Source organism: Cyanistes caeruleus, chromosome 5 (genome assembly GCF_971803275.1).
Source record: "Cyanistes caeruleus chromosome 5, bCyaCae1.hap1.1, whole genome shotgun sequence".
In the NCBI taxonomy this organism is placed as follows: domain Eukaryota; kingdom Metazoa; phylum Chordata; class Aves; order Passeriformes; family Paridae; genus Cyanistes; species Cyanistes caeruleus.
In genome coordinates this window covers 44,348,186-44,371,718 of record NC_141705.1, presented here as the reverse complement: position 1 = coordinate 44,371,718, position 23,533 = coordinate 44,348,186, and the positions used below count along the sequence as shown (strand labels likewise).

General features: G+C 44.4%; 1 protein-coding gene across 5 annotated transcripts in view; it reads left to right on the top strand.

Moving 5' to 3' along the window:
• The window catches only part of EPHA5 (EPH receptor A5), a 193,017-nt gene extending 187,117 nt beyond the window's left edge, over positions 1 to 5,900 (top strand). For all 5 annotated transcript variants that reach the window (XM_086888280.1, XM_086888271.1, XM_086888270.1 and 2 more), the window contains one exon: positions 3,025 to 5,900. In XM_086888280.1, the coding sequence (XP_086744406.1) occupies positions 3,025 to 3,130 (106 nt within the window). In that variant the 3' untranslated portion in view covers positions 3,131 to 5,900. The remainder of the gene's footprint in view (positions 1 to 3,024) is intronic.
• The last annotated feature ends 17,633 nt before the right edge of the window (positions 5,901 to 23,533 follow it).

Genomic DNA, 23,533 nt, shown 5'->3' with positions numbered 1-23,533 from the left:
CATATCTCCTCTGCAGAGCTGAGCCCAGTGAAATTTCCACTTGGCTGCAGTAACATGAACCAGGCAACTCCAGACTGGAGCTTAAAGGCTTTTGTTTTTGCAGCCCTTTGGCACAGAAGTTGTTGGGGTTTTTTTGTTCCCCAAACCAGCTGGTCTGTGCACCCAATTCTGTTCAAAATTGTCTTCTGCCTTACACCGCTTTAAGTCCTTCAGCACTGGATGCATGGGGAGCACGCAACGTGCTGTAAGTCACGCTTGAAGCATCTTGAGCATTAAAGCTCCTACATTCTCTAGGCAGTTTTTAGAATGTTTTGTTGTCCCTGCTTTGTGCAGGGTGGCTTTTGAATAAAGCTGCTGATTTTTATACTTGGCGAGCATCTGGTTCAGGAGCTGTGTCCTCTGGTTAATCTTTGCTGAGGTGAAAGACCCCACTGTAGTGTTTTTCCCCTCTCTGAGGGGTCCCCCATGCTTTTGGCTGGTGGCTTCACATTTGAGAGAATTTGATATTCAAAAAAAAAAATAAAAAACTGGACTGGATCCCCTGGTGAGCAGTTAATGTATTGAAAACAGAAACTCTTTTTTCTTCTTTCTCTCTTGTAAATCAATGAGACACTCCTCAAGGATATTAAGTTAAGGGGATACTGTATGGGGGGAAAAAAGGCTGTGTAGTGAACTGGGTGGAGGGCTTATTGGACTGATGGGGCTGTGTGTGAAAGGCCAAGAGATGCATGCTTTTCTCAGAGTTTCAGGCTGTTTTTTTCCAGCATAACATGCGAGAGTGTCAGAAATTATACCTCTGTGAAATATGTGGTACTGGATTTTCAAAAGAGCTCAGCTTGCACTTTAGATACCTGGGAAAAAAAAAGCTGATTTTTCAAAAAGTGCCAGCAGAGCAGGACTCAGCAGGGGGAAGATGGATGTTGTCTCTTTTAAAAATCAGGTCCTATACTGTGTTGGTTTTGGGGGTTGGTTTGTTTTGGTTTTGTTTTGGTTTTTTTTTTTTTTGGATCTCTGGTGTGAACTTCCTACTGTGCTGTGTACATAAAATAAATTGCATGTAACAATAGCATTACTTCATTTTCCTTCATTATTAAGATGGCTTGCTGAACTAGTTTCACAATTCAGTGGAGGTAGAAATGAAAGCATGTCCCCCTGAGAAGGCAGACACCTTTTGCAGGTGCTGCAACCTTTTCTCTGCCAGGTAAGGAGCACTGCCGATGTGTCTTATTGACCTCCTTTGCTCTGTGCCTCTTATGTTATCATTTCCCTTTGCATCATCAAGAAGCGTTGCTGAAAAAGGGTACAGTAATGAAATTATGTGTTTTGCCCGAAGCACAAAACCTGATATTTTCCAAATCAAAAGGCAGAAAACATGACAGTCCTTGGAGAAGTACAGATGTAGCTTTTGGCTTCAACTAGTTTATGTGTTAATGTATTAGCCTTCACTCAAGACTGCTTTTTATTCAAAGCAGCGCTCATCTGTGTAATTTGTGGACATGGGTGGTTGGTTGTACTTGCACAGGCGTTTCTGTCCAGCTGTTGAGAGAGGCACACCTCCATGGGTAGCTGGTGTGAAAATGTTTTGGTGTTCCTTGCAGGTGCTCGCCTGCAGTCCAGCACACAGCCCTGCTGTGAACTGTGGGTTTGCAGTTACGTCTCAGGTGATGGTTGGGCTCCCAGGTGTCGCTGGGGATTCCCAGCCTTTGCACAAATGCGGCAGCGTGGTTTCCAAAAAGCACCTGCTTGTTCAAGGTCACATCTCAGTGGCTTTTGGTGGAGAACTTTCTCCTAAAGGACTTGCACACTGGGTGTCAACAGCTTGGGGTTTCACAAGTGTATCGGCAGGACCATAAGGTACAACTTAGAAACATCCTTAATTCATTCCAGTCTGGAGGTAGAAAGTGAGGGACTGATATTTTTTTAGTGGAAGTGTTCAGACAAAACACCACATCTCTTATAATCAACCTGCTTCTCTAACAGCTTCTGTGTCTTGTGCTGGAAATATATATGCAACTGTCTTGATGTTTCTGCTGAGCTTTCATTCCTACAATTTCTTTGTTAACACTTTCCCACACAGTAGGAAATCTCTGCAATTACACTCTGCCATAACTGATGGCCTTGCCTGGCTTTAGAGGGGTCACTGAATGTGATAGCCCAAGGTCCTGCTGTGGTATTTTCAGATGATTTGTCCCACTCCTCTCTTTGGATGGGATAAATTGTACCCTGGAGATGCCTCTCCTACGCCATTCACGTGAATCACATGAAAGTGATTACCTTCATCTATACACCTGAATTTTGGGGGTGGAGCTGATGACAAACAATCTTTCTGCTTGATCCTGCGTTTTTCATTAACCATCTTATTTTACAGCTTTCCTGTAATGGTAGCCCAGTAGGCAGAATCAACACAAATGCCCTTGGCTTCTAGAATTCACCTCCCCAAAGCAAAACCAAATGTGGGCTTATGGGAAGATTTGCAAAGACCCAAAGGGGAGCTGCTTTGCTAATTCTTGTTGACTTTAAGGAGTCATCAGGATGGTGGCCATGCTCGAGTCTTTTGCCATCTGTGTTTCTTTGGCTTTCCCTCATCTGAAGAGGAAGAAAGCATGGATTGACCTCACTCCTCGCTGCTCATATCCAAGATCAAATACCAGCCTCTCCCATGAGAAGAGGAAGCAGCAACATGGGCTTTCTTACATGAATTTCTCTTGGAAATAGGACTTTTCACGCCTAGCAGAATCCTTGGCCAAAGATGATGCTGACACTTTGCTGTCTGGCTTTTCTCCTTGGCCAGCGAGGTGATTTCATTCAAATCACATCACCTCTCTGAGATGCTGTCAGCCATAAAAAAAAAAGAGAAAAATATTACAAATGGGGAAAATAAAACCTGCCAACTAAACTTGGTTCTGGGAGCTGCCAGTGATAACAGGTAGGCACTGGCAGCAGCAGCAGTGCATGCGGCGCGTGGTGTGCGCGGCGACATGTGCCTAAGAGGTCCATGGAACCAACGTCTGCTTTCTCCCACAGGGATTTGAGACGTCTGGGAGTGACACTTGTTGGTCACCAGAAGAAGATAATGAACAGCCTTCAAGAGATGAAGGTCCAGTTGGTGAATGGGATGGTGCCGTTGTAACACGGTTTTTAAAGTTGCTTCCTCAAGTGGGTCGGTCCTGCACTTTGTACTCTAGCCCTGAGATTTATTTTGACTAAAAAAAAAAAACAAGAAAAGATAAAAAAGGGAAATTCGGTGCTTTCTATAACTGAAGGACATTGGCCTCTGCTGCAGCATTTCTAAAGCAGTGTTTGACTAAAGTTTTGCTTTTCTTCCTATTTGTGTCCTCATTTTCATGAAGTCAATGTAAGATGCATGGAACGTGGAAACGAATCTGCTGTACATGAGGTTAACCAGTCTCTTAAGCTTCAGCGGTGATGACAAGCCTTCCACCACGTGTTTTCTGTTCATGGGAGGTACATATATATATATATATATAGCACCTTTATATATTGAATTACAGCAACACATGGTAATGCTTCCAAGGACTGACTTGAATGGAGGATTTTTGTGGCCATTCATGGACTCCCAATAGCTGCAGTCTGCTGAAGTATAACTTGGAGTCTTACTTGTCTACAGAAGTGTATTGAAGAGCAATATGATTAGATTATTTCTCGATAGATATTTTGTTTTGTAAATTTAAAGAAAAGAAAAAACAATGCTGTTACACAGCATTAAGTTATAGAGACTAGCATATAAACATGTCGCTTGCTCCATGGCAAATACAATACAGGGTGTATATTTTGTTTTCCTCCTTCTGTGTTGCCAAGTTCTTTTTATTTGTTCTTTGGGGAGGATAATACGTGATGAAGATGTATATACTGTACAGTTTGCTACACATCAGGTACAAGATTGGGGCTCATTCCTTGGTTTGTTCCTTCTTTCCTCCATCTTTTACTCAGCCTCCCTTTTGTGTTACCCCTATGCTTTGTATTTTTGCTGCAGTTTGGTTTGATCGACACATAAAGCCTTCAGGAGTTTTGATTACGTATATGAGATAGAAGGAGTTTGCTTAAATAAAGATGTTGGCCCTCCTCTTCCTTTACACCATGTGTTGAGGACATCCAGAAGAGGAGAAGTAAAACATCTGGTTCTTGATGGCCTCCAGCAACAACGTGGCACCAATTTTTCTGTGTCCTGGCCAAAGATAGCATATGGGATTGCCTCTGCACAGGAGCTTTAGCCCCAGTAGCCATCACCCAGTGCTGCCATTGCCTCTGTTCCCAGAGCCCAGGAGAGAAAGCATGAGGTGGTTTTAGCTGGAAGGAAGGGATTCTGTTGTTCCTTTTCTGATGCTGTGGGTTAAGTCCTGGGGCACAGTGTGGAAATCAGCCTGTGGCCATCCAGTGTGGAGATTTTGTAGTATTTCTCCCACAGCGGCGGGAGTGGGATTATTTTTGGAACTGTACTGTCACAGGCTGTCCCTTGGCATTCTAGGCTTGCTGTGGACCTGGCCACTTTGTGACAGAGCACAGAGGGGAAGGAAGAGCAGAGCAGCCCAACATGGTCACAGCAATAGCATCCCAAGGGCAAGGAGGTGCAGTTGGTCAGGGGCTAGTGCAGCTCGGATCAGGACTTGGTTGTAGCTGGGGTTCACTGTATCCATTAAAGCCCATGGCTGGTATTTTCAGAGGGACCTGAGGGCAACCCAGCCCCCTGGGAATCACACCAATAAATATTTTGGGGTTGTCCTCCTCTTTTTATTGTACCTAGGATTAAACAGTTAATTTTTATTGTGCCTAGGATTAACAGTTAATTTGGTATTCATATGTTGGGCTTTTATTTCGTGAAGACTTAGACAAGGATTTTAAAACAGCTCAGCGGATTGCAAGGGTTTGTTGTAAATGTATTGCTTTCTTAGAGTTATTTGCTTCCTGTGGCATCCTTCCTTAGCAATAACATCAATATATGAAGTTGTAGCTCACTTCATCCCCAGTGCTGCAGAGCCGAGCCCAAAGAGCTCGAACAGCCAAAAGGAGGCCTTTGTCCTTCATGTCTTGTGGAAACAGGTTTTGCAAGGCACCTGAAGCTGTTTCAAAGTCTTTCTTCCATTTCCCCCCAGCCTTTGGATGAGATTTGATACACAGAATTGTTTTTTTTACAGAAAGGAGGCATCTAGGAGAAGAGACGGAGTGGTTTTTTTTTGTAGCAGGAGGGCTTTGTTTTCTTACAGCAAGGCTTCTTCAGGCAATATTTGCCTGTTCTGAAATGGCCCCCTCCTTCTCTGCAGGTGACTGCTGAGTTCCTCAGGAATCAGGAGGAAAAGGAGGGAAAGGAGCCACAGCGAGGTCTAACAAATCTTGATAGTGTCATTTCTCATCCTGTTGTTTCGTTCTGGCAGCCACCGGACCACAAAAGAGGAAGAGGGTATCAAGACATAACAATTTCTGCACGGAGAAGAGATTTGTCAAATAATAAATAAGATTATTAGAGCTGTCAGCAGAACAGTCTTCAGATTATTTGTGCCTCCCTGTCTCCAGTGCTTGGGAAAATAACATGTAGGAAGACGGGAACAACTCATTTCACCGGGAGGAATCGTTCTTTTGCCTGCACCCATTGGCTGCACTGAGATGCTATTAGCAAATATGTAGCACTCTCTGCCCATCATCTCCACTCATTCCTTTCCTCTTGGTTCTGTGGGAGGAGTTGAACTTGGTCTTTTTTTTTTTTTTTCCTGGGCTCTTAAAAGCAAAATCTCCTTTTCATCATTTGTATTGCTGGGATACCTACCAGATGCTTCAAAATTATAAACCAGTGGAAAACAAAACTGTTCATAAGCCAGACTGCATTTGTAAATAGGGCACCTCTTCTTGCTTCCTCCAATAAATAAATAAATAACCTTTTCTATCTATTTCAAGAGCTGTTCTTGCTACAGATCTCTGTATTAATAGACTTTGTCTCGGGGCTAACATTTAAGCATTGTTTTAATGTGTAAGGTCCAAAGGTTACAGCTTCTATGTCCATGAGGAAATTCCAGAGACAAAGGAGGTTTTCAGTTCCCATCCAAGAACTGCAAGTACTTCGTGTGATGGGCATGATTACATGTGTTGGAGTGTGGCAGAACAAGAGGACAGCAACTTTTTTGGCAGGTTATGTTCTTGGAAAGGGCTGTAGGTGTATTTCCTGCCCATGGTAAGTCCAAGCACTTTGCTTTTCCAGGTCTCTACTGCTGCAGCTGAGCCAGCAGATTCTGATTTTCCAGTGTGTTTTGGTCATAACTTAGAGGGAGGTATTTCAAAGGATCCAAAAGGTGGAAGGGCTTTTTTTGATAGAGTTTTTCATTTTGGGAGAAGGAAGTGTCCCCAGGAATGGCTTGTGTAGACTGACACCCTTGCATTGTGTAACTACCACTTGGGAAAACTACTTGAGTATTAAAAAGGAAGACTGATATAAAAGGGGGAAAAATAAGTTGAAAATTTTATTTGTTCCTCCTATATGTTAATAGTGAGAAGGATAAAAAATTAAGATCCTTTGTTTTTTTCTGTCTATACAGTGTTGAATATATTGTAGAAAGTCCCAGTGCTCAAGAAATGGTGACTCCTTGGACTGCTGTGGACTTGAAATTAGATGTTAAGGCAGATGTAGAATACATCAGTAGCAGTCTTAAGGTTAACACTTAGTTGCCAAACGTTTATTGTAATTCCTTAGAGCAGGTAGAGCAGGAGCTGGTGCATCCAGCACTGTCAGAGCTGCAGCATCTGTCTCAGCTCCTTGGCATCAGCGTTTTAACTCATAGGAGACTGTAGCATTGCTGTATTTATTCCTCCCCTTCCCCCTCTTCAGATGCTCTCTGTGCATTTTGTTTGTGTACATGGGTTTTTCTGTAGTGTAAGATACAAAGTTTTCTATTTTTTCATAAAAATAAAAACCTTTGACTAACAGCAACATCCAGTTGTGGATCACACCTACACTTTCACAAAGCTTTCCACAAAGCATCAGGATTTACTCCCTTGGAAGGAAAATATATTCTCTGTAATTTTTTCCTCTCCTAAATGCAGATGTGGTGCTACTCTTGTGGTCTCTGAGGGAAGGAGAGGCCTTTGGGATGAGTAAGACACGTAGACCCACATGAATGCATCTGGCCTTGTTACAGGCTGTTCCCACTTCTCTTTGTTTTGGGGGGAAAATAGTGCTTTTTTAGTCTAGTTTCTGGAGCAAAGAGCCTGCCAAACCAGCTAAGCCCCAGATTGGTCCCTCACCACATATCCCTCAGAAATACCATTTTTTTTGTGATTTTCGTTTTTTTTCCTCCCAAGATGTGATTTTTTCTGAATTTTTTGGGGAGGGACCCCAGCAAACCCACGACCAGTGTGGAGCACCACCACCACATCCCCTGCTCCATGGATTTGGGGACAACTACATGCCACAGAGGGACATGGGCCAGCCCTAAAGAGGTGAGAGAAGCCGTAGGTGGGAAAGGCCAAGAGCCAAGGGGGAAAAGACTGACCTGGGAAAGGTCTTAATGGAGGTGGTGATGGGCAGCCACCATCTCCTTGTCCACTGCTAGAGGGCGAAGGGAAGAGGTGCAGAAATGGGAACTGTTTCTCCTGACATGACAGGGAGCTGTGGCAGATGATGGGTAATGGTACACTCACACCATGGCCAGGAGAAAGGCATGATAGGCTGGGACAGCAGGGGAATGCTGCCTTATTGTATTAAAGGGAGCACAAGGTCAGTTGGGTTAGTGAACTGGGGTTGTCAGCAGCTGGGATAGAATCCCTCTGGATTTACGTGCCAGTCCCCACTCAGTGTTTCCTTGTCCAGCCTGAGGTTGTCCCCTGGTGGCAGATGCTGTAAGGAATCAGAGGGGCTCTGAGGACAGAGGGAAGAGCTGTTAATCTGCCCTTATTGTCAGCATCCTTGATAGCTTCGTGGAGGCTGAGAGCCTGCTAAGGGGAAAATACAAACATGATGAAACTTCCATTAAAAATCAGAGCTGGCTGCAAACTCCTTCCACAGTGTTCCATCTTAAGTGAGAACTAAGGAATTAGGCAATTTCTATGAGCCTTTGTGCTCAGATTGCCTTGGGAGCAGTTCTTAAACAAATCTCAATTAGTGTTTGCCAATCATTTTCCTCTGCTGAGCTCAGAGAAAAGGCACTTGCACTTTGTCAGCACCAGCTAGTAAATTTACCTGGACAGAAAGTGCTTCACCTTCAAAATGGTCCTTAAGCATATGGCTGACTTGTTTTTTGGGTGGTTCTTCTGCACAGCCTCTGCCTGGTCCCTGAATAAATGTTCAGCTGCATCTCGAGTTGCAAACACCAGCCCTTGTGAATGCTTAACAGGCTGTGCTCAGGGTAATACTCTGCATTGCTCTTGTTTTCAGTAAAACTGAAACCAACTGCAAGGCAAGATGATGGCTGTGCTGGAGACATTTAGGGCAGCTAAACACTAACTTGGACTTATTTTCCTATCCAGTAATATAAAAATGGGGCTGAGGGGGCTCTGAACCTCTCCTCTGCCAACCTGGAAGGGTTCCAGCCTGTCATGCCAGAATCCCCAGAGGATGCTGTGGCCCCAGGGCAGGAGCAGCGGGGAGGCTGCTCCCCATCACCCTATGAAGCCGAGCTGCCATGCAGAAAGCAATGCAAGATTTATGAAGCTGTGGGGAGAAAGAGCGAGGGACTCTTCATGTATTTTTCATGGGCTGAACTGCATAAATAGCATGCAATGCATAAACTGTGACTGGATACTTCTACATAAAAAAAAAGAAAAAAAAAAAGGAGGGACCAGGAAGCAGAAAAAGAGATGAAAGAATGAGATAGATTTATTCAAGTCAACAGGGCCTGCTCAAAGTCACCCTCAGGTGCATTAAGAAGCAGCCAAAACAGCACAACCTCATCCCAGAATAATTCATCTTTGCCGACCGATGTGGAGGGACATGGACCTCAAGGACTGGAGAAGGGCACACATCATTCTGCTTGGTAAAATGGGTGGGTGGTAGGACAGAAACCACCTTATCCACAATGCCTCAGATGTGGTGTGGGACTTACAGAGATGCTAGGACAAGCTATTGCACCAGCAGACAGGTCAGTGTAGGAAGTGAATGACACTGGGGCACAGAGCCACAGCTCAGAGTGAGGTAATGCTGGAAAAAGAGGACACCACAGGAAAACCCAGTGCAGGGGTGAGTGCTGAAAACATGGTGTTCCCTGTTGCAGTTCCCTCAGCAGGTGCATGTGTGCTTCTAAGTGTGCAATTTTAATAATGCATCTGAGCTTATGACAGAGCTTAAATGTCATGTACATGAAGACAGACATCAGAACAATCCCAGGCTGAGATTGGGTAGGAGATGGGAGCCAGGGCAGCATGGTGGCCAGCATAAAGGCTTGTTTGCAGCCATGGTAGCAGACCAGGGTGTGTTTGCAGTTATTGCATGCCATAGGGCTTCCAGGGGAAAAGAGCCTTGGAGAAACAGGTGTGAAGTGTGTGATGCTCACTGAATGCACCCACTGTCTCTATAATATGACTGCCAGTGGGAGCATCTGGTGCAATTTCTTTGGGAGCCGCTGGATATTGGTGGCTACAGGCCCCAACAGTGACCTTTGACAACCCATTAATATATGGCTCATTATTTTCCTCCCAGAAAGTCCTATGAGCCAGCCACAGTGGAGAACAAGGCACCCACGTAGGTCATTTTCTTACCCCTTCATTTCCTCACCTCTAGCTGGGGTCAGCTCAGATACTCATAGCATCAGCTATAGTAATATTCAGCAAATTGAGTGTAAGAAAAGGAGATGCTTTCTTACACTGGTGTGCTGCTTTCATAACCCATTAACAGCTCTAAGCAGGTTTTTTTGACCCCAGAACTCCCCATTAAATGGCCAGGAGATGCATTTGTGCTGGTGAAGATGATTTATTTCTCTCAAAGCTTATTTTTTTAACTACAAAACCAAAAGAAAAATCTTCCAAGTGGGGAAAAAAAAAAAGGCAGAAAAAACTGTGAGATAGGCTGCCTGCCTTTTTTTTGGTTTGCTCCCAGTAAAGACCATATCTATTACAAGAAAATAGAAATCCTATGGATTTCTCTTCTGAGGTCTGTGTTTCAAGCTTGACATTTAAACATGAAACTCCAGGCTCTAAAATTTAATCATTTACTCCTCAAGAAATGCAGTGTGTGGAGCCGCTGAGAAAAAGGGCATGCAAGGTAAAAATACTTCATTCAGAGAAAAAAAATGGAAGATAGGGAAATTACATGTTTTTTAAAAAAACAAACCAAGATAGGGAGCAGCCTCTCCCATCCAGTGGGCAAAATGCTGTCAAAGTGGCATCCTGTGGTCCCTTCCCATGAGATGTGTAGGTGCTCAGGACTTCCTCAGGACTTGCTGATGTCTTTCAAATGGCATGAAATTAATGGTTGGACCCAGTTATTGGAGGAAGAGGAGGCATATATGTATTTATGGGGAGATATATAGAGAGAGATGCATGGCTGTATGTGCACACACATGGAGAAGCACTGGGTGATCATCTCTTAGTTAAGAAAACAATTAGTGCATGGCTAATAAATGGTGAATGGCAGCATCCAGTCCAGGGATGAGACTGGATTGGGCTGAAAAAGAGTGTTTTCAGCCAGGCAGCGGGGATAGATGGAGATCATCAAGGTGTGGCACTGGGAAGGATTTGGCCTTCATTAGTGTTCCTGTCCCAGGATAAATTAATGACCCAGCTGGGAGAGGAGAGAGGCAGTGCTAGGGTGGCTGCAGAAAAGATGGGTGTTCTCACTAGTGCTAAAATCCCCCGAGTTCCATCCCACTGGGCAGCCACCAGCCATGAAAGCAGGGAAGGGCAGATTGAATGGACTGGATAAAGTTGTTTGGAACATGCATTTGGCAAGAAATGAGGAGAAATTAGATGGCAGGGGAGCCACAGGCATGGCTTTCATCCTGGCTTGGCCATTGCTTTTGGGCTTGAAAATCACTCACAGACCTAAAGGTCAATCCATGGTGCCCAGGTGGGAGAAGAATATGTTTATTTGGCTTGGAAACAATGGCCCTTTTCGGGGGGTTTTAGTATTCTGGAGTGGAAAACCAGGGTTTCACAGCCAGAGTTTGTGGGCAGCTGAGTGCACACTGAGCCCTACCCAGGGACTGTGTTGCTCAGCAGCTGCTAAAACCTGGGTTTGGATGACTTTTGGTCTTGAACATGCTCATGTGAGTCCTTCCCTTGGCCCAGCAAGGGGAAAGGGAAGCATGAGTGGTCTTCTCATCCATTTCAAACCCAGGGTTTGGAGAACAGGACTGAACAGCCAGAATCTTCTTGTAGCAACAACTACACGTATCCCAGAGAAAACAAAATTAACAAATAAAATTATTATAAATATTCTGTGTAGGGAAAGGTTGTTTGCTCTGGCAGAGGCAAAGTTGGGCTGCCCCTTGGGAGGGGACTGCTGAAGGTTCAGTGTCCCAAATCAACGTGAATAGTTGCTTCAGAGCATAGAAATCAGTCCTGCAAAAATTTCATCCCTCTCCCATCCCTGTGAGCTGTGCTTCTTTGCCTCTCATTTTACACAGCAGTAAAAGAAACTGAATCCTTGGCCCCTGCATTTGCATCCCCTGCAGCCAGGGTCAAAACCCTCGTGTACTGTCCATCCCTCCCGAATTTGTGTGATTGCTTCATCAGGGAAGGCAATTAGCATTCAAGTGCTGCTGTTAGCATAATCAGAAAGACAAAAGGCTGACAGCAATAGCGGCAAAGCCAGGGCCCTGGTCAGAAATTTAATGGAGAAATAAATTATGGCAAGAGAGCGCTTTCAGATCCAGGCTTGGGCTGCAGAGGGTACAAGGGCAGGAAAGAGCCCTGCCTCCTGCTAGTTTATCATCCACGCTCCAGAGATCCTCGTGGCTATAACTGATAAGCAGCTGATAAACAGCTCAGCTTTTTCAGGAACAGAAGCATTCCTGTCATGAGTGGCTGAGGCCCCAGGTACCAGCCAGGGATACTGTGAGTCCTGCACATCCTAGTTCTTTAAAGCCAGACTTTTCCCTAGAAAAGCTCAGCTTATTTCAAAGTGCTGTTATTTATGTCTTTTTGATAGAGGGGATTGAAGCGCCCCAGGGTCTGGGGACAATCACATCCCAGTACTGCTGAAAAGCAAGGGGAAAAAACAGAAGCAGGTAAAACCTGATCACTGGAAGCAGGCTTGGGTGTAAAAATCAGGCTTTAAAAAGCCAGAGAAGTATCCCGGTGATCCCTGTAAATTTGGAAAATCCAAGCCCAGCTTGGGAAGGGAAGTACCTGGTTGTGGATTTTTCTGTGCAGCCGCATTGGGCTCTCCATGAGCTAAAAAACAAAAAATAAGTAAAAAGCAAACAGACAAACAAAAACAGGCAAAAAAGGGAAAAGGCAGCGAAGTGAAATACCTCCATCAGTGATGGCATTGTACGGGCATCTGGTCCCCGAAGATGGCACTGTAACCTCGGTGTAAGCTCTTTTTTCAATATTATTCAACTATTCAAGGAGACGAGAGATCTTATTGTCTAAAAGAGAGATGAAAATAAAGGTTGCTGTGTTCCAGGTTATTTTTTTACACTGTGGAAACATCCCACTGATGAAGTGGTGACTTCGTAGGAGCTGATAAATCAGGAGTCAAATGAAAGAATGGGTTTTGGTTTTTTTGTTTCCTTCACTCTGTGATTTGATTTGATTTGATATGATATGAATTACCTTCATTAGAATCTGACCCTTGGCAAAGCCCTTTCACATTCACCAGAAGGTTTACCACAGTAAATTTGGGCAGTGCAAATTTCCTAGCTTTGAGATGTGACATCATGAAGGGAGGTTATAAAAATATATCAGAATATTTTTTAAATATATATAAAATGTATGTGTAATAAAACCTAAAAAAATGTAAAAGCCTTTATCAAACCAAATTTAATGCTCTAGAAACATGAGCTTGTGTTCCCCCAGACAAGAGAAAGCTACAGAACCACTCCAGATGGGCCACACTGAGGACTTGTATTTGTGTGTGTGTGTGTCTGAGGGATGCAAAAAGGGAACCCAACTTGTGCTAATAAGCAGCTACTCAATATGCCTTGATGAGTGAATGTATTCAGAGTCTATAGAGAGTAACGTGTGCTGCAGCGAGAATGGGAGATGATTCCCCTCATATGAATTTGCCTAAGTACAGAATAAACATCTATTTTTTTTCTGCTTTCCCCCTTTTTCTAAAGCCCAGCTGTCTGTTAATGCATATAATGATGGTCCCTCCAGGGACCAAGCCTGAATTCCCATTCATATGCAAAAATCGTAAGTGAGAAACTTCAGGTTTGGCCGGAACAACAGTGTGCACTTCTCCCAGTGAAGGAAATTCCAGCTTGCTGTATTTTTCCTGCTCAGTGCATGCCAGATGTCTAAAAAAAAAGGGGATGGTTATTCCTGTGTGTGGAGCCAGGAGCTGGCAACAAGGAAAGGATGCTTTTGGCACATCCTTAACATATCGCCTCCACACGGGAGCATGGAGCAAGGGAAAGCCACGGTGAGGGGGGTGTAATTGTCTTGCTCATGGGGCTGAAGCAACTGGGAAAAACAGGTATTTGTGCAAAACCAGCTCCTGAGTACTCTTTTTCAAGTGCTTGCACACTGGTCAGCACTGAGCGGCTCTCTGAAGCCCGGCCTTAAGCTGCCCTCCAAGAGCCTGCCAGATGTTCATATTATGGAAAGCAGAGGCTTAGAAAGCTGCTTTTAGGCTTCACCAAACCATTTTGCTTTTAAAGGAGGCCTCTGGCATGGCAAGAGAGACCACACTGAGCAGAAAGAGCAAAGCAATGCTTTGCAGTGAATTTTTGCTGGAGGCAAAGCATTAGAGCAAGTGCTGAGGCTCATCCCTGGGTGATGGGGATGGGGAGAGATCTCATTTTGGGGAGAAGTAGCGGGATTGTTACTGGAAAACAAAAACCTCAGAATATGTCTCCTTTGGGAGGCTCAGGCATCACTGTGGGATTATTCTGGGGAGCTGTGTGGGTCAAGTGTGACAGGCAAGTCATTTTCATGCTGGATGCCTGCCCTGGGATCATGTCCATTAGAGAGAGCAAGTGATTTAGGAGGAAGATAGTCAAATTCATAGGGTTTTTCTCTTTATCCAATAAAAAGGAAGGGCCAGGAGAGTATTCCTTTCCCACTGTCTGAAGACAAATTGGGGCTTCATGGTGGTGAGGCAGTGGTGGTCTGTTAAGGCCCTGGAGGATTAGGGCTGGCAGGGGGCTGTGCCGAGCCTCACAGCTGGTGCAGGTGCAGTTCCAGCCATAAGAAGTAGTAACAGTCCCGGTGGAAACATTCAGCTGCAGTAAGAGTAGGCAGAAATCTATTATCCTTGTGAATGCAATGTCAATATTTACAGAGAGAGGTCAAAGAAGAGAGCTCTGCTCAGGAAATGTCAGCTCTGGAGAAGAAGGAGGCATTAGCAGCATTTGCATTTGTGCCAGAGCAATCCCTGCAAAACCAGGGAATATTCAGGAGGTTTTTGACTTCCAGCCCTATTTGCCCCATCTTCTTCTACCACTGCATCATCTTCTGCAGCAGTTTAGGGCATGTCTGCTGTGCTCCTTGGGGTTACCAGCATAAATGTGAGTGGGGATCCAGCCATGGTGGCTGCAGACAGCTTTCCTTATTTGCCATTAGAAGGCTCCTTTAGAGAGAGGCAAAGACCAGAGGAAGAGAAAAATGGCACAGAGCGAAGAACACAGGGTCCAAACAATCATTCAGACTGATCCAGGTTGGTACCTGCAGCTAAGAACCCACCAGGTAAGATAGGATTATGGATATAGATAAAGGATCTCAGAATATTTTTCTGCAAGCTTTTTTTTTTGCTTAGGGTGGAAAATGCTCAAAATTGATTTAATGCCCCTCGCTCAGCATTATTAGCACAGGGGTGCTACTGGCATTTCTGGTAACACAGGGGTTCCTGGGGCCTCTTAAATGAAGACCAAAAGGCTTTGTGTGAGCATTAAAAGGGCAGGCAGAAGAAGCAGAGGCAAGAACACAGCCTCAAAAATAGCTTTTTGCCAGCATATGTAGTTACTGCCCACAGATGTTGCCCATGGGAATGACAGGAGCCCCAGGTGATGCTTCCAGGTGTGGGTGGACAGGGGAGCATTACCACCCCACAGAGCAGGTATCCAACCTTGTGGCTTTTGGGGGATTGGGTGTTTCCTCATAAAAGCTTTTTATTTATTTAATTATTTTTTTTTTACTAGGGAAGGAGGCTTGAGACATCCCAGAAATCTGAAAACTCCCATGAACTTCCCAAGTGGAAAAATGTCTCCTGCCAAAGACTTGAATTCCTTCCTCTATCTTTGGGCTGAGATTTTGCCTGTAACTCTGTTTCTGCTCAGTGAAAACTTCAGGGGCTGGTGGCCTGTGAAGATGTGGGATGTGCCAAGTTATGGTTTTCACTGGTATTTACATGTACATGGCCAAGCAGATGGGAAACCACCCAGTGAGACAGAGCCAGCGATGTAAATAAACATCAGAAACCTCACACTGCTTGCTTAGGCACTGGCTGCTTTGCCCACATTGGACTGGGCCCACAGGCAGGAGATCTGGGGAGCTGAGGAGGTTGAAAGGGGGAATTTCCCTGCCACAGCACTGAGTTCAGAAAGCAGGGCAGCCCTGTGGGGTGCAGAGCATCCCATATCCCTGTCTCATGAGCCTGGGATTGCAAAGGACTCTGTGGCATGGAGAAAGCAATTCTGGGCTTTTCATCTCCCTTCAGATTAAATATTATTGCATCTGAGTGGAATATTTTGGAGCTGTTTCTCTGCTGGCCATTTCACTCCAAACAGTTTAATTAAAAAACCAAAAGTCCTGGCAGGTTTATGCTGCTTGGTATTTAAATCCAGATGATACGGATTTATTCCGCATAGGATCTTGTGATTTGCTCTGTCTGCAGTGTCAGACAGCTGTAATTGAGTTGATATTAACACTGATTAGGAAAAATAATGCCATGTTCCTACCACCTGAGCATGGAGAAGCCCTTGGGCACGTATGGGTGTGTGCCACAGGAGTTCCCTGCAGCCAACAAAATACCCAGAGCCATCTCTGATATGAATATATATATATAGTAGCCCCTGTCAGGCATGCAATGTCCTCAAATAACCCACATGATTTCAAGTAACCCTTCTCAGGAACTCAACGACCTCAAATAACTCCACATGACCTCAATTAATCCCTACCAGGCACTCAAATGACCTCAAGTCAGCCCAAATGACCTCAGATTGGCCCAAACTAACTCAGGTAACCCCTGTGACATCAAGCCTGCCCTGATGTTCTGCACCCTGAGCTCTCAGGGGGGAGCAGCCTGCAGCACCCCACAGCAGCTCATCATAACCAGGCTGGCAGGGGCAGGGAAGACTCTCCCACAGCTTCCCTCCCAGCCTGGTCCCTCCATTCATCTTCTTCTCGAGGAGTTGGCTCCTCAGCAGCAGGATCTGAGCAAGCCTGCCTCACCTGGCTCTTGGTAGCCCTGCAATTTTGCTGCACCCAGTCAGTACAGAGGTTAGGCTGGGGTTTAGAAAACCAGAAATGATGGCTATTGTTACACAGAGAAAAAGTATAAAACAACTCAGTGGACACAAGCCAACCCACTGTTCATGTCTCATTCTCCCAACCTTGTACAATGTGTTTGAAGGGAATGGGCAGCTATGAGGGTAACACACACTGTGGTAATTCATACACACACACACACACACATTCTCCAATAATGGCTGAAAAAAATGCACCTGCTCATCTTTCCCACTTATCAAAAGAACCTTTGAACAGTTGTTCCCCCTTTGGCATAAAATTCAAATCAGACAGAGAAGCTCCGGTGTCTACTAGGAAACACATTTCTTGGTTCAGCAAGGGCTCCAGTGGGGTGAGCCCCCAGTACAGCAGCAGATCCTGACACCCTTCACAATTCATTTCTAATGTTCCTTTTACAAATTTACAAATTAATTCCTTCCCAATTGCTGTCCTGGTGGCTGTCCCCTTCCCTTTGGTCCTGGGGTTCCCTGCACTTTTTTCCCATCAGGGGTTGTAAAAAATGTTCCATTATCCTTGCTTATGCCTTTAACTTTTATTCATCCCTTCTTTCATATCTTTTATATACCTCCTCTGGAAGCTGGGAATACAAAAGCCTTGTACTCACTCCCTTTCAACCAATCCTTTCCCAAACTAACACCGTATTGCCCACTCTGGGCGTGGGTTGCCAAGACCCTTTCTTGGTGCCTCTTATTGCCCCCTCTGGGCACCTATGTCCTTAACTAACTCTGGAGCAATGTGAAAATTATCTCAACATTCTCCCAAAGGACTCTTCTGCAGTATTTTGGGATCATCATCCCTAGTGTCAAGGCCCTTTTTCAACTTTTCTTTGTTGCCCAGCCTGGACATCCTACCATGTTTTACTTCTCAAAGTTGTACTCACTGGTGAGATTTGCCAAGCCCCCTTTCGACTTTCCCTTACCACCCCCTCTGGGTGTCCATAGCCTGTGGACTCTTCACAGACCCCCCTGGTCTGCCTCTCATCTATCTCCCAGACAGTGTCAGGAAGCCAAACAATCGCACAGTGCCTGCCAGCGCCACAGGGAGCTGGTCACCAAAACTGGGTGAGGTGTGCCTCCAGCTCTCTTGCCATGTGCTGGACCTGGACAGTGGAAGGATCCTGGAGTAGGCCCCAGTTGTCAGGAAAATCCACAGACACCAGAGGTTTATGTCCAAAAAGGAGACAGAGGACTCCTGCAAACTTAATTTGAATAAAGGGAGAGAGTCCACTGGAGTCCACGCCCACAGGGTTTTCTCTTTTGAGGTTTCGGAGGGCACAGCCTCCTTTTATCCCTAACTTCCATCCTCGTGTTGCCTCTTCCTTTCCCCATTGGCTGAGGTAATAGGAAGGTACAGCCTTCCCAAATTGCCTACCACATATTCCCCCCTTGAACCTGCTCTTTTACCCCAAAGGTCATAAGTTCAGGTTTGTGCAGACCCACTTGGCTGTTTCAGGAACCAAGTTGTCTGGTGTCTGCAACAAACCTGCTGCCCAAAGTTAGTACAGACATTAAGACCCATTTCAAAGACGTTAATCACAAACCTTCACCCATTAAATTGTTCGTAAAGATATTAGCTTTCCTCTCACAATCATTGCTAGAGTGTGGGAAACTGAAGTGTCCTTGATTTAGGTTAAGCATTACTGAGCAGTAACTAAAACATTAGTGTGTTATCTACATTATTCTCATATTGAATACACAAAACACAGCACTGCACCAAGCTGAAACCAGGACAGATACATCTCAGAAGACTGAGTGAAAGCTGCAGATACAAAAAGCTCCTTTAATGCGTAACTATTTTCACTAAGAATTAAGATGGAAAAAAGACACATTATTCTGCACAATGCTGAAGAATTATTTCCCAGAAACAGGCAGAGGAATTGACTAAACTTGATGGCTGACTCCTCTTCTTGGGAACCAAGATGAACATTCCTGTGGCCACCAGCTTGGATTTGGATTTAGGATCTCCCTCCATCTGGCTCTATATCTCCACTGTGACAAACCTTCAGAGCCAGGAGGGCTTTTGTTTTTATTAACCTGCACTGGCCTTGGGAAGGCCAAACAGAATAGAATCATAGAATCGTAGAATGGTAGAATCATAGAAACGTAGAAACATAGAAGTTTGGAAAGAGCCTTGAAGATCACCAGCCTCCCTACCAGGGGCAGGACACCTTCCACTTCCCAGCCAGCCTGGTCTTGAACATTTCTAGGGATGGAACATTCAACCTTAGCTTGACATGTGAGTCTCAGAAAACCAAAGAGAATTTCTCTGCAATTTTTTCTCTGGGTAAATAAAGCATATTTCCCAAGGTTCTCTATAGATCATGACCATCTCTCACACAGCAGTGCAGGTTAAAAAGGTCACCCACCTTTAAATAAGCCCTAATTGACACTTGCTTCCCAAAATGAGGATTATCAAAGCTTAAGGTACAGTTCCCAAGGCAGCTGGTGACCTAATTCTAAACATCATTAAACTGTTTCACTCTGAAAAATAGCACTGGCATTTCAAATATCCCCCTACCCTAAGGGCTGTTGCTGCTGCTCTTCTGAAGGTTGCCCGTATTGGATTCTTTTGCCAAGAGCTCATTTCACTTCCCACAGCCACTGATGAGGTGATGTTGATGTTCAGCATTTGGCTTGTTCCACCACTTGTTGTTTCTGACCCACCGTGTGCTGCGGCAGCGAGCACAACTCCTCTTCTTCTTACTTTGCTGCAGGTCAGTGAAACCTTATCCAGTTCTTTTTGCACAGCTCCACGTGCTCTCAAATGGTTGGCAATTTCTCACTCCAGGTGTGCTCTGCTCTGGCATATGCAGGGAGTGTTTAGGCTCAGATTTATGATTATGGGATTAAGATTTGTGGTCAGTGACTCACTTGACCACAGGCTGCACAGAGGACACTTTTATTCACAAGCCCTTTCTCTGGCACTTGGCTCCTCTCTTCTCTCATCCTCTCCATTATCCTGGGATGGTGCAGGACAGCTGCTTTGGGTTCATACCTGAGTCAGCCTCTGAGTTCATGTCTGAGCAGACCTGCCCAGTGTGCTGCCCAAGCATAAAAGCTGTAGTGACCCTCCTGCCCCAGCTCTGCATGAGTGTCCTCTGCAAACTGGCACAGCAGAAACTCAGACCCTAGACTTGTCAATAAGTGACTTTCTAGCATCCCCTCAGTTCAGTCTCCTAGGGATGGTCATCCCAGATGTTACTGCACAACCATCCTTGACTAGATCCATTTAGCAAAGATCAATAGTCTAAAACACTTTAGTAGTAAAGGAAAATAGCAAAGTGATATTTTCAGACAGGAGAAAACTGGTTAAAATATTTTCTACCATCTCAAAATAAGTTTGTATAATACAGCTGACATCTCTTCTGTGGTACAACACTGGTTGTGTTCAAGCTGAAACCATGGGGATGGGAGGAGAAAGTGCTGTGTCTTTCTGAGCCAGTATTTCACCTGCTCTGTCACTGCCCCCAGGAAACCTGCTGGAGCAGAGTCTGGAAAGAAAAAAATCCTTCTACTGGTAAGGCCACCTGTGTGCCACAGGATCTTTGGCAGTTTGGGATGGACCAATAGCTTGTTGATTACTCAAAAATCTCAGATTGCCTGAGGAACACCATTTTTCTTATTCAATTCATGTGATTTGGGCTAAAAGGGGGGCATCCTGAACATAGTTGGGTGCTGATATGGCAGCTCCCAAATTTGCTGCTGATCCAGGCATCACCTCCCCTGGCTCAAAGCAGAAGCTGGAGCAAGGCAGGGCCAGCAACACACCGTCTGAGACCCTGGAAAGGCAACAGCCTAGCCTCTGCATTCCCTGGCAGGAAATACCTATATGTGAAAAGATCTGCCACAGCCCAACTATGGCATGAGTGGGGGAAAAAAGATACTACCAGGTGAGGTATTGAGTGGTGTTTTTCCTGTTAGAGCAAAAGAATAAATTGCTTCATTCTGACTCATTCCAGTACAATAAATGGAGAAAGAGAGCAGCTCCTCACTGTACAGGCATGGCTGGAATGTGCTTTTCGGGTATATTTTAGAAATGAACTCTGGTAAAGAAATGTGGAATTGAGTGATGTGGGAATAGTAGTGGGGGACTTGGGAGGAAGATCTTTATTATTTTTTCCTCACTTGTATAGCCTTCCTAATTAATATTAATGAAAAAGCTGTAACTTGGTAGTTACTTTGTATGACTAAGAGCAGAGTTTTCTACAATACAATCTAAAGCATTTAAGCAAATCATTAGCAAACAATTTATCTGAGACTCAGGGGAAAAAAAAAAAGAAAAAAGAAAAAGAAACTAAATAGGAACATGAAATATGTCTTCTAGCAAGTCCTGAAACAGGTCTTTCAGGCCACGGTGCAGATATTTCAAATGTGTCAAGAGTAGGCTGACATTTCTTTAAGTCAAAAGGAAAAAGAAATGGCTATCATGGGAATCGAGCTGCACCATTCGCCTCTTCATCACCCTGATGTACAGCAGAAGGCTGAGGCTTATTTACAGGAAGCTTGAACTGAAACTGCTAACTTGTGTGTACCTTATTGACGCTTTGCTTCTCCCGCAGGAGGCAGAACGCCAACCTTCCCAACACCCACTGCTATGGGCATTACTCAGCTGAAAGTTAAGAGAGGCCTGAACCACACCTCCCCCTGTAGCATGCTATTAAACTGATAAACAGTATTGATAGCAATCCTTGGGAAAAAAATATTTATAGATAGTCCTCTGCCTGTTTTTACTAGATTAATACACGGCTCCAGCCATTCCTCATTGATGGTGAACATCTGGACACAGAGAATCTCAATTTTGCCGTGTCACATCACGCCTCATTCGTGCAGCCAGGCAGAGAACACATTCACTAATCCTGGACTATTAGGATCCAAATTAGTGCACAGACCTGCAACTCCAGCTGAAACATGGGCTAGAAATAAAATCAGCTACGACTGAATTTAGGCACAATTGTTTTTTCCCATGTTCTAACAGGGAGGGTGGTGTGTGCTGCTGTGCTCGCCCAGGACTCTCTGAGAAGTGTAACAGGAGTTCAAAATTCTGATGTGCAGTCACAAATAGGGCTGTATCTAATATACCTGGTGTTAGACTGAAGATGAGGATTCATAAAGAATACCATTTAAGAAACAAGGACGTGTTAGTGTGGGGCAAAATGCACTCCTTGTGCCAGTGTTTTGGCTAAAAACAGGCCAACAGTGTGGATTTCTTTATACTACCCTCCTGTAAATCAGAAATGCTCCTATTTTGTCAGCTAGTTTTGCTGGCAACTAGTTGAAGATTTATATTATGCTTAATTTCAGTCTTTAATTTTAACAGCAAGAGAAGAATCTGAATCCATGTTTTTCCCAAGGCCTAACTGAAGTGATCTGCTTGTGCCAGCTTAATTCCTCTCACCCACAGACCCTGGAGCTTCAGAGCCATCCTAGGACACAACAGCACTTGCCCACAAATAAGAGACATGCTGCCTCTCTTGTGTTCTGCACCTTCCTAGAAAACTTTCAAGACCTGTATGAAAACATCTCATTACTGTGTGCACAAATATTCTCCATCTTCATATGGTGTGCATTTTAAAGTCCTCTTAATGTGCACCTTCCTTCAGAAGAAAAAGGTGTAAACCAAAAATGAGCTACAATTCTTCAGCTCTTAAGGCAGCATACAAAACATAACGTGGGTTGCACAGCACCTGTAAATGTAATTAATATTGCAAATTTGCATGTTTACTTCTAGGAACAGAAGGACTGCAATATTCTCTAGCTTCAGTTTTCAGCTTGCCTCTGATCATTCCTAAACAGAAGTATTGTGGCTAATTCTGTAGATACTACATGAAGAGAAAAGATTAAAAGGAAAAATGTATATAATAAGATAGGCTCTTAATTGCGCAGTATACCTTAATGAAATAATTATTATTCATAAAATTAATCAGCCTGTGAAGTGGTTTCCCTGCAAGGCACCCAATTAAAATAATGGCAATGAAAAAGACTCCCTGGTGCATGTGCCCAGCACCTCTGACAATCTGGCCACCTCAGCTAAGGACAACAGTACCAAGCTGTGAAATGAGCCCCAAGTGGGCTTTTACTGCAATCATTTGGTTTAGGTATTCAGCGCTTGAAGCCAGCTGTACTGTGGTTTTTTTAAGGAAAATATTCTTCCCAGAGGACCACAGGCTGCTGTCCTGTTCCTGGATGGATTCAATAACAGCTTTGGAAGGATGGAGACACAGCAGCAGTGAGGTCTGCTCAAAGGGGGACAAGGCTTGCAGCAAAGGGAGGCGAGAACCATCTGTTCTTTTGAGATTGGACATCACTTCTTAGTCTCATTCCTCACTTTGTGCTGAGCATAGTGAAGGTTTACACCTCAGCAAGGGCTTTAGTGGACCCCAGTCATTTGCAGGAAGCTTTTTTTGCAGAAGATTCCTACATTCTTGCTGGTTTGTATGTCTCCTCAGCCTGGGATATCCCAGGGGTGGTGACTGGTTTACATTTGTGAGCCTTGCTGAGGACAACAGGGTGCCCCAAGCACTGATCTAGGAGAGACAGCCTTTCCATGTACTGCTGCCATAGAAGGGGCTTGTAGAGAAAAAACTATTTGGAGTTAAATTTATTTAGCTCAAGGAAGTACTACAGCATAAGTGATCTTTTCACATTACCTGCAACATGTCTTATCTACTGACCTTCCAAAACATAAACATTGCAGGAGAAGTTAACTCCCTGTTAATTTTAATTTTCTTAATTGTTTTTTTCCATTTTCAGACCCAGAATATTTTCTTAGCCTTGTGCAGCCCTTATCATGTCTTCTACAAGAAGATACCAACAATAACAGATAAGGATGACTAACAATTATTTTTTATTTGTCTTTCAAATGTGAGGCAGGTGATTCTCTGCTGCTGAATCCTGCAAAGCAGGTTTAAATACCAAATCTGAGCTTTCTGAAGGAGTGAAAGGAAGATTAGGCTGGCTAAAGAGAC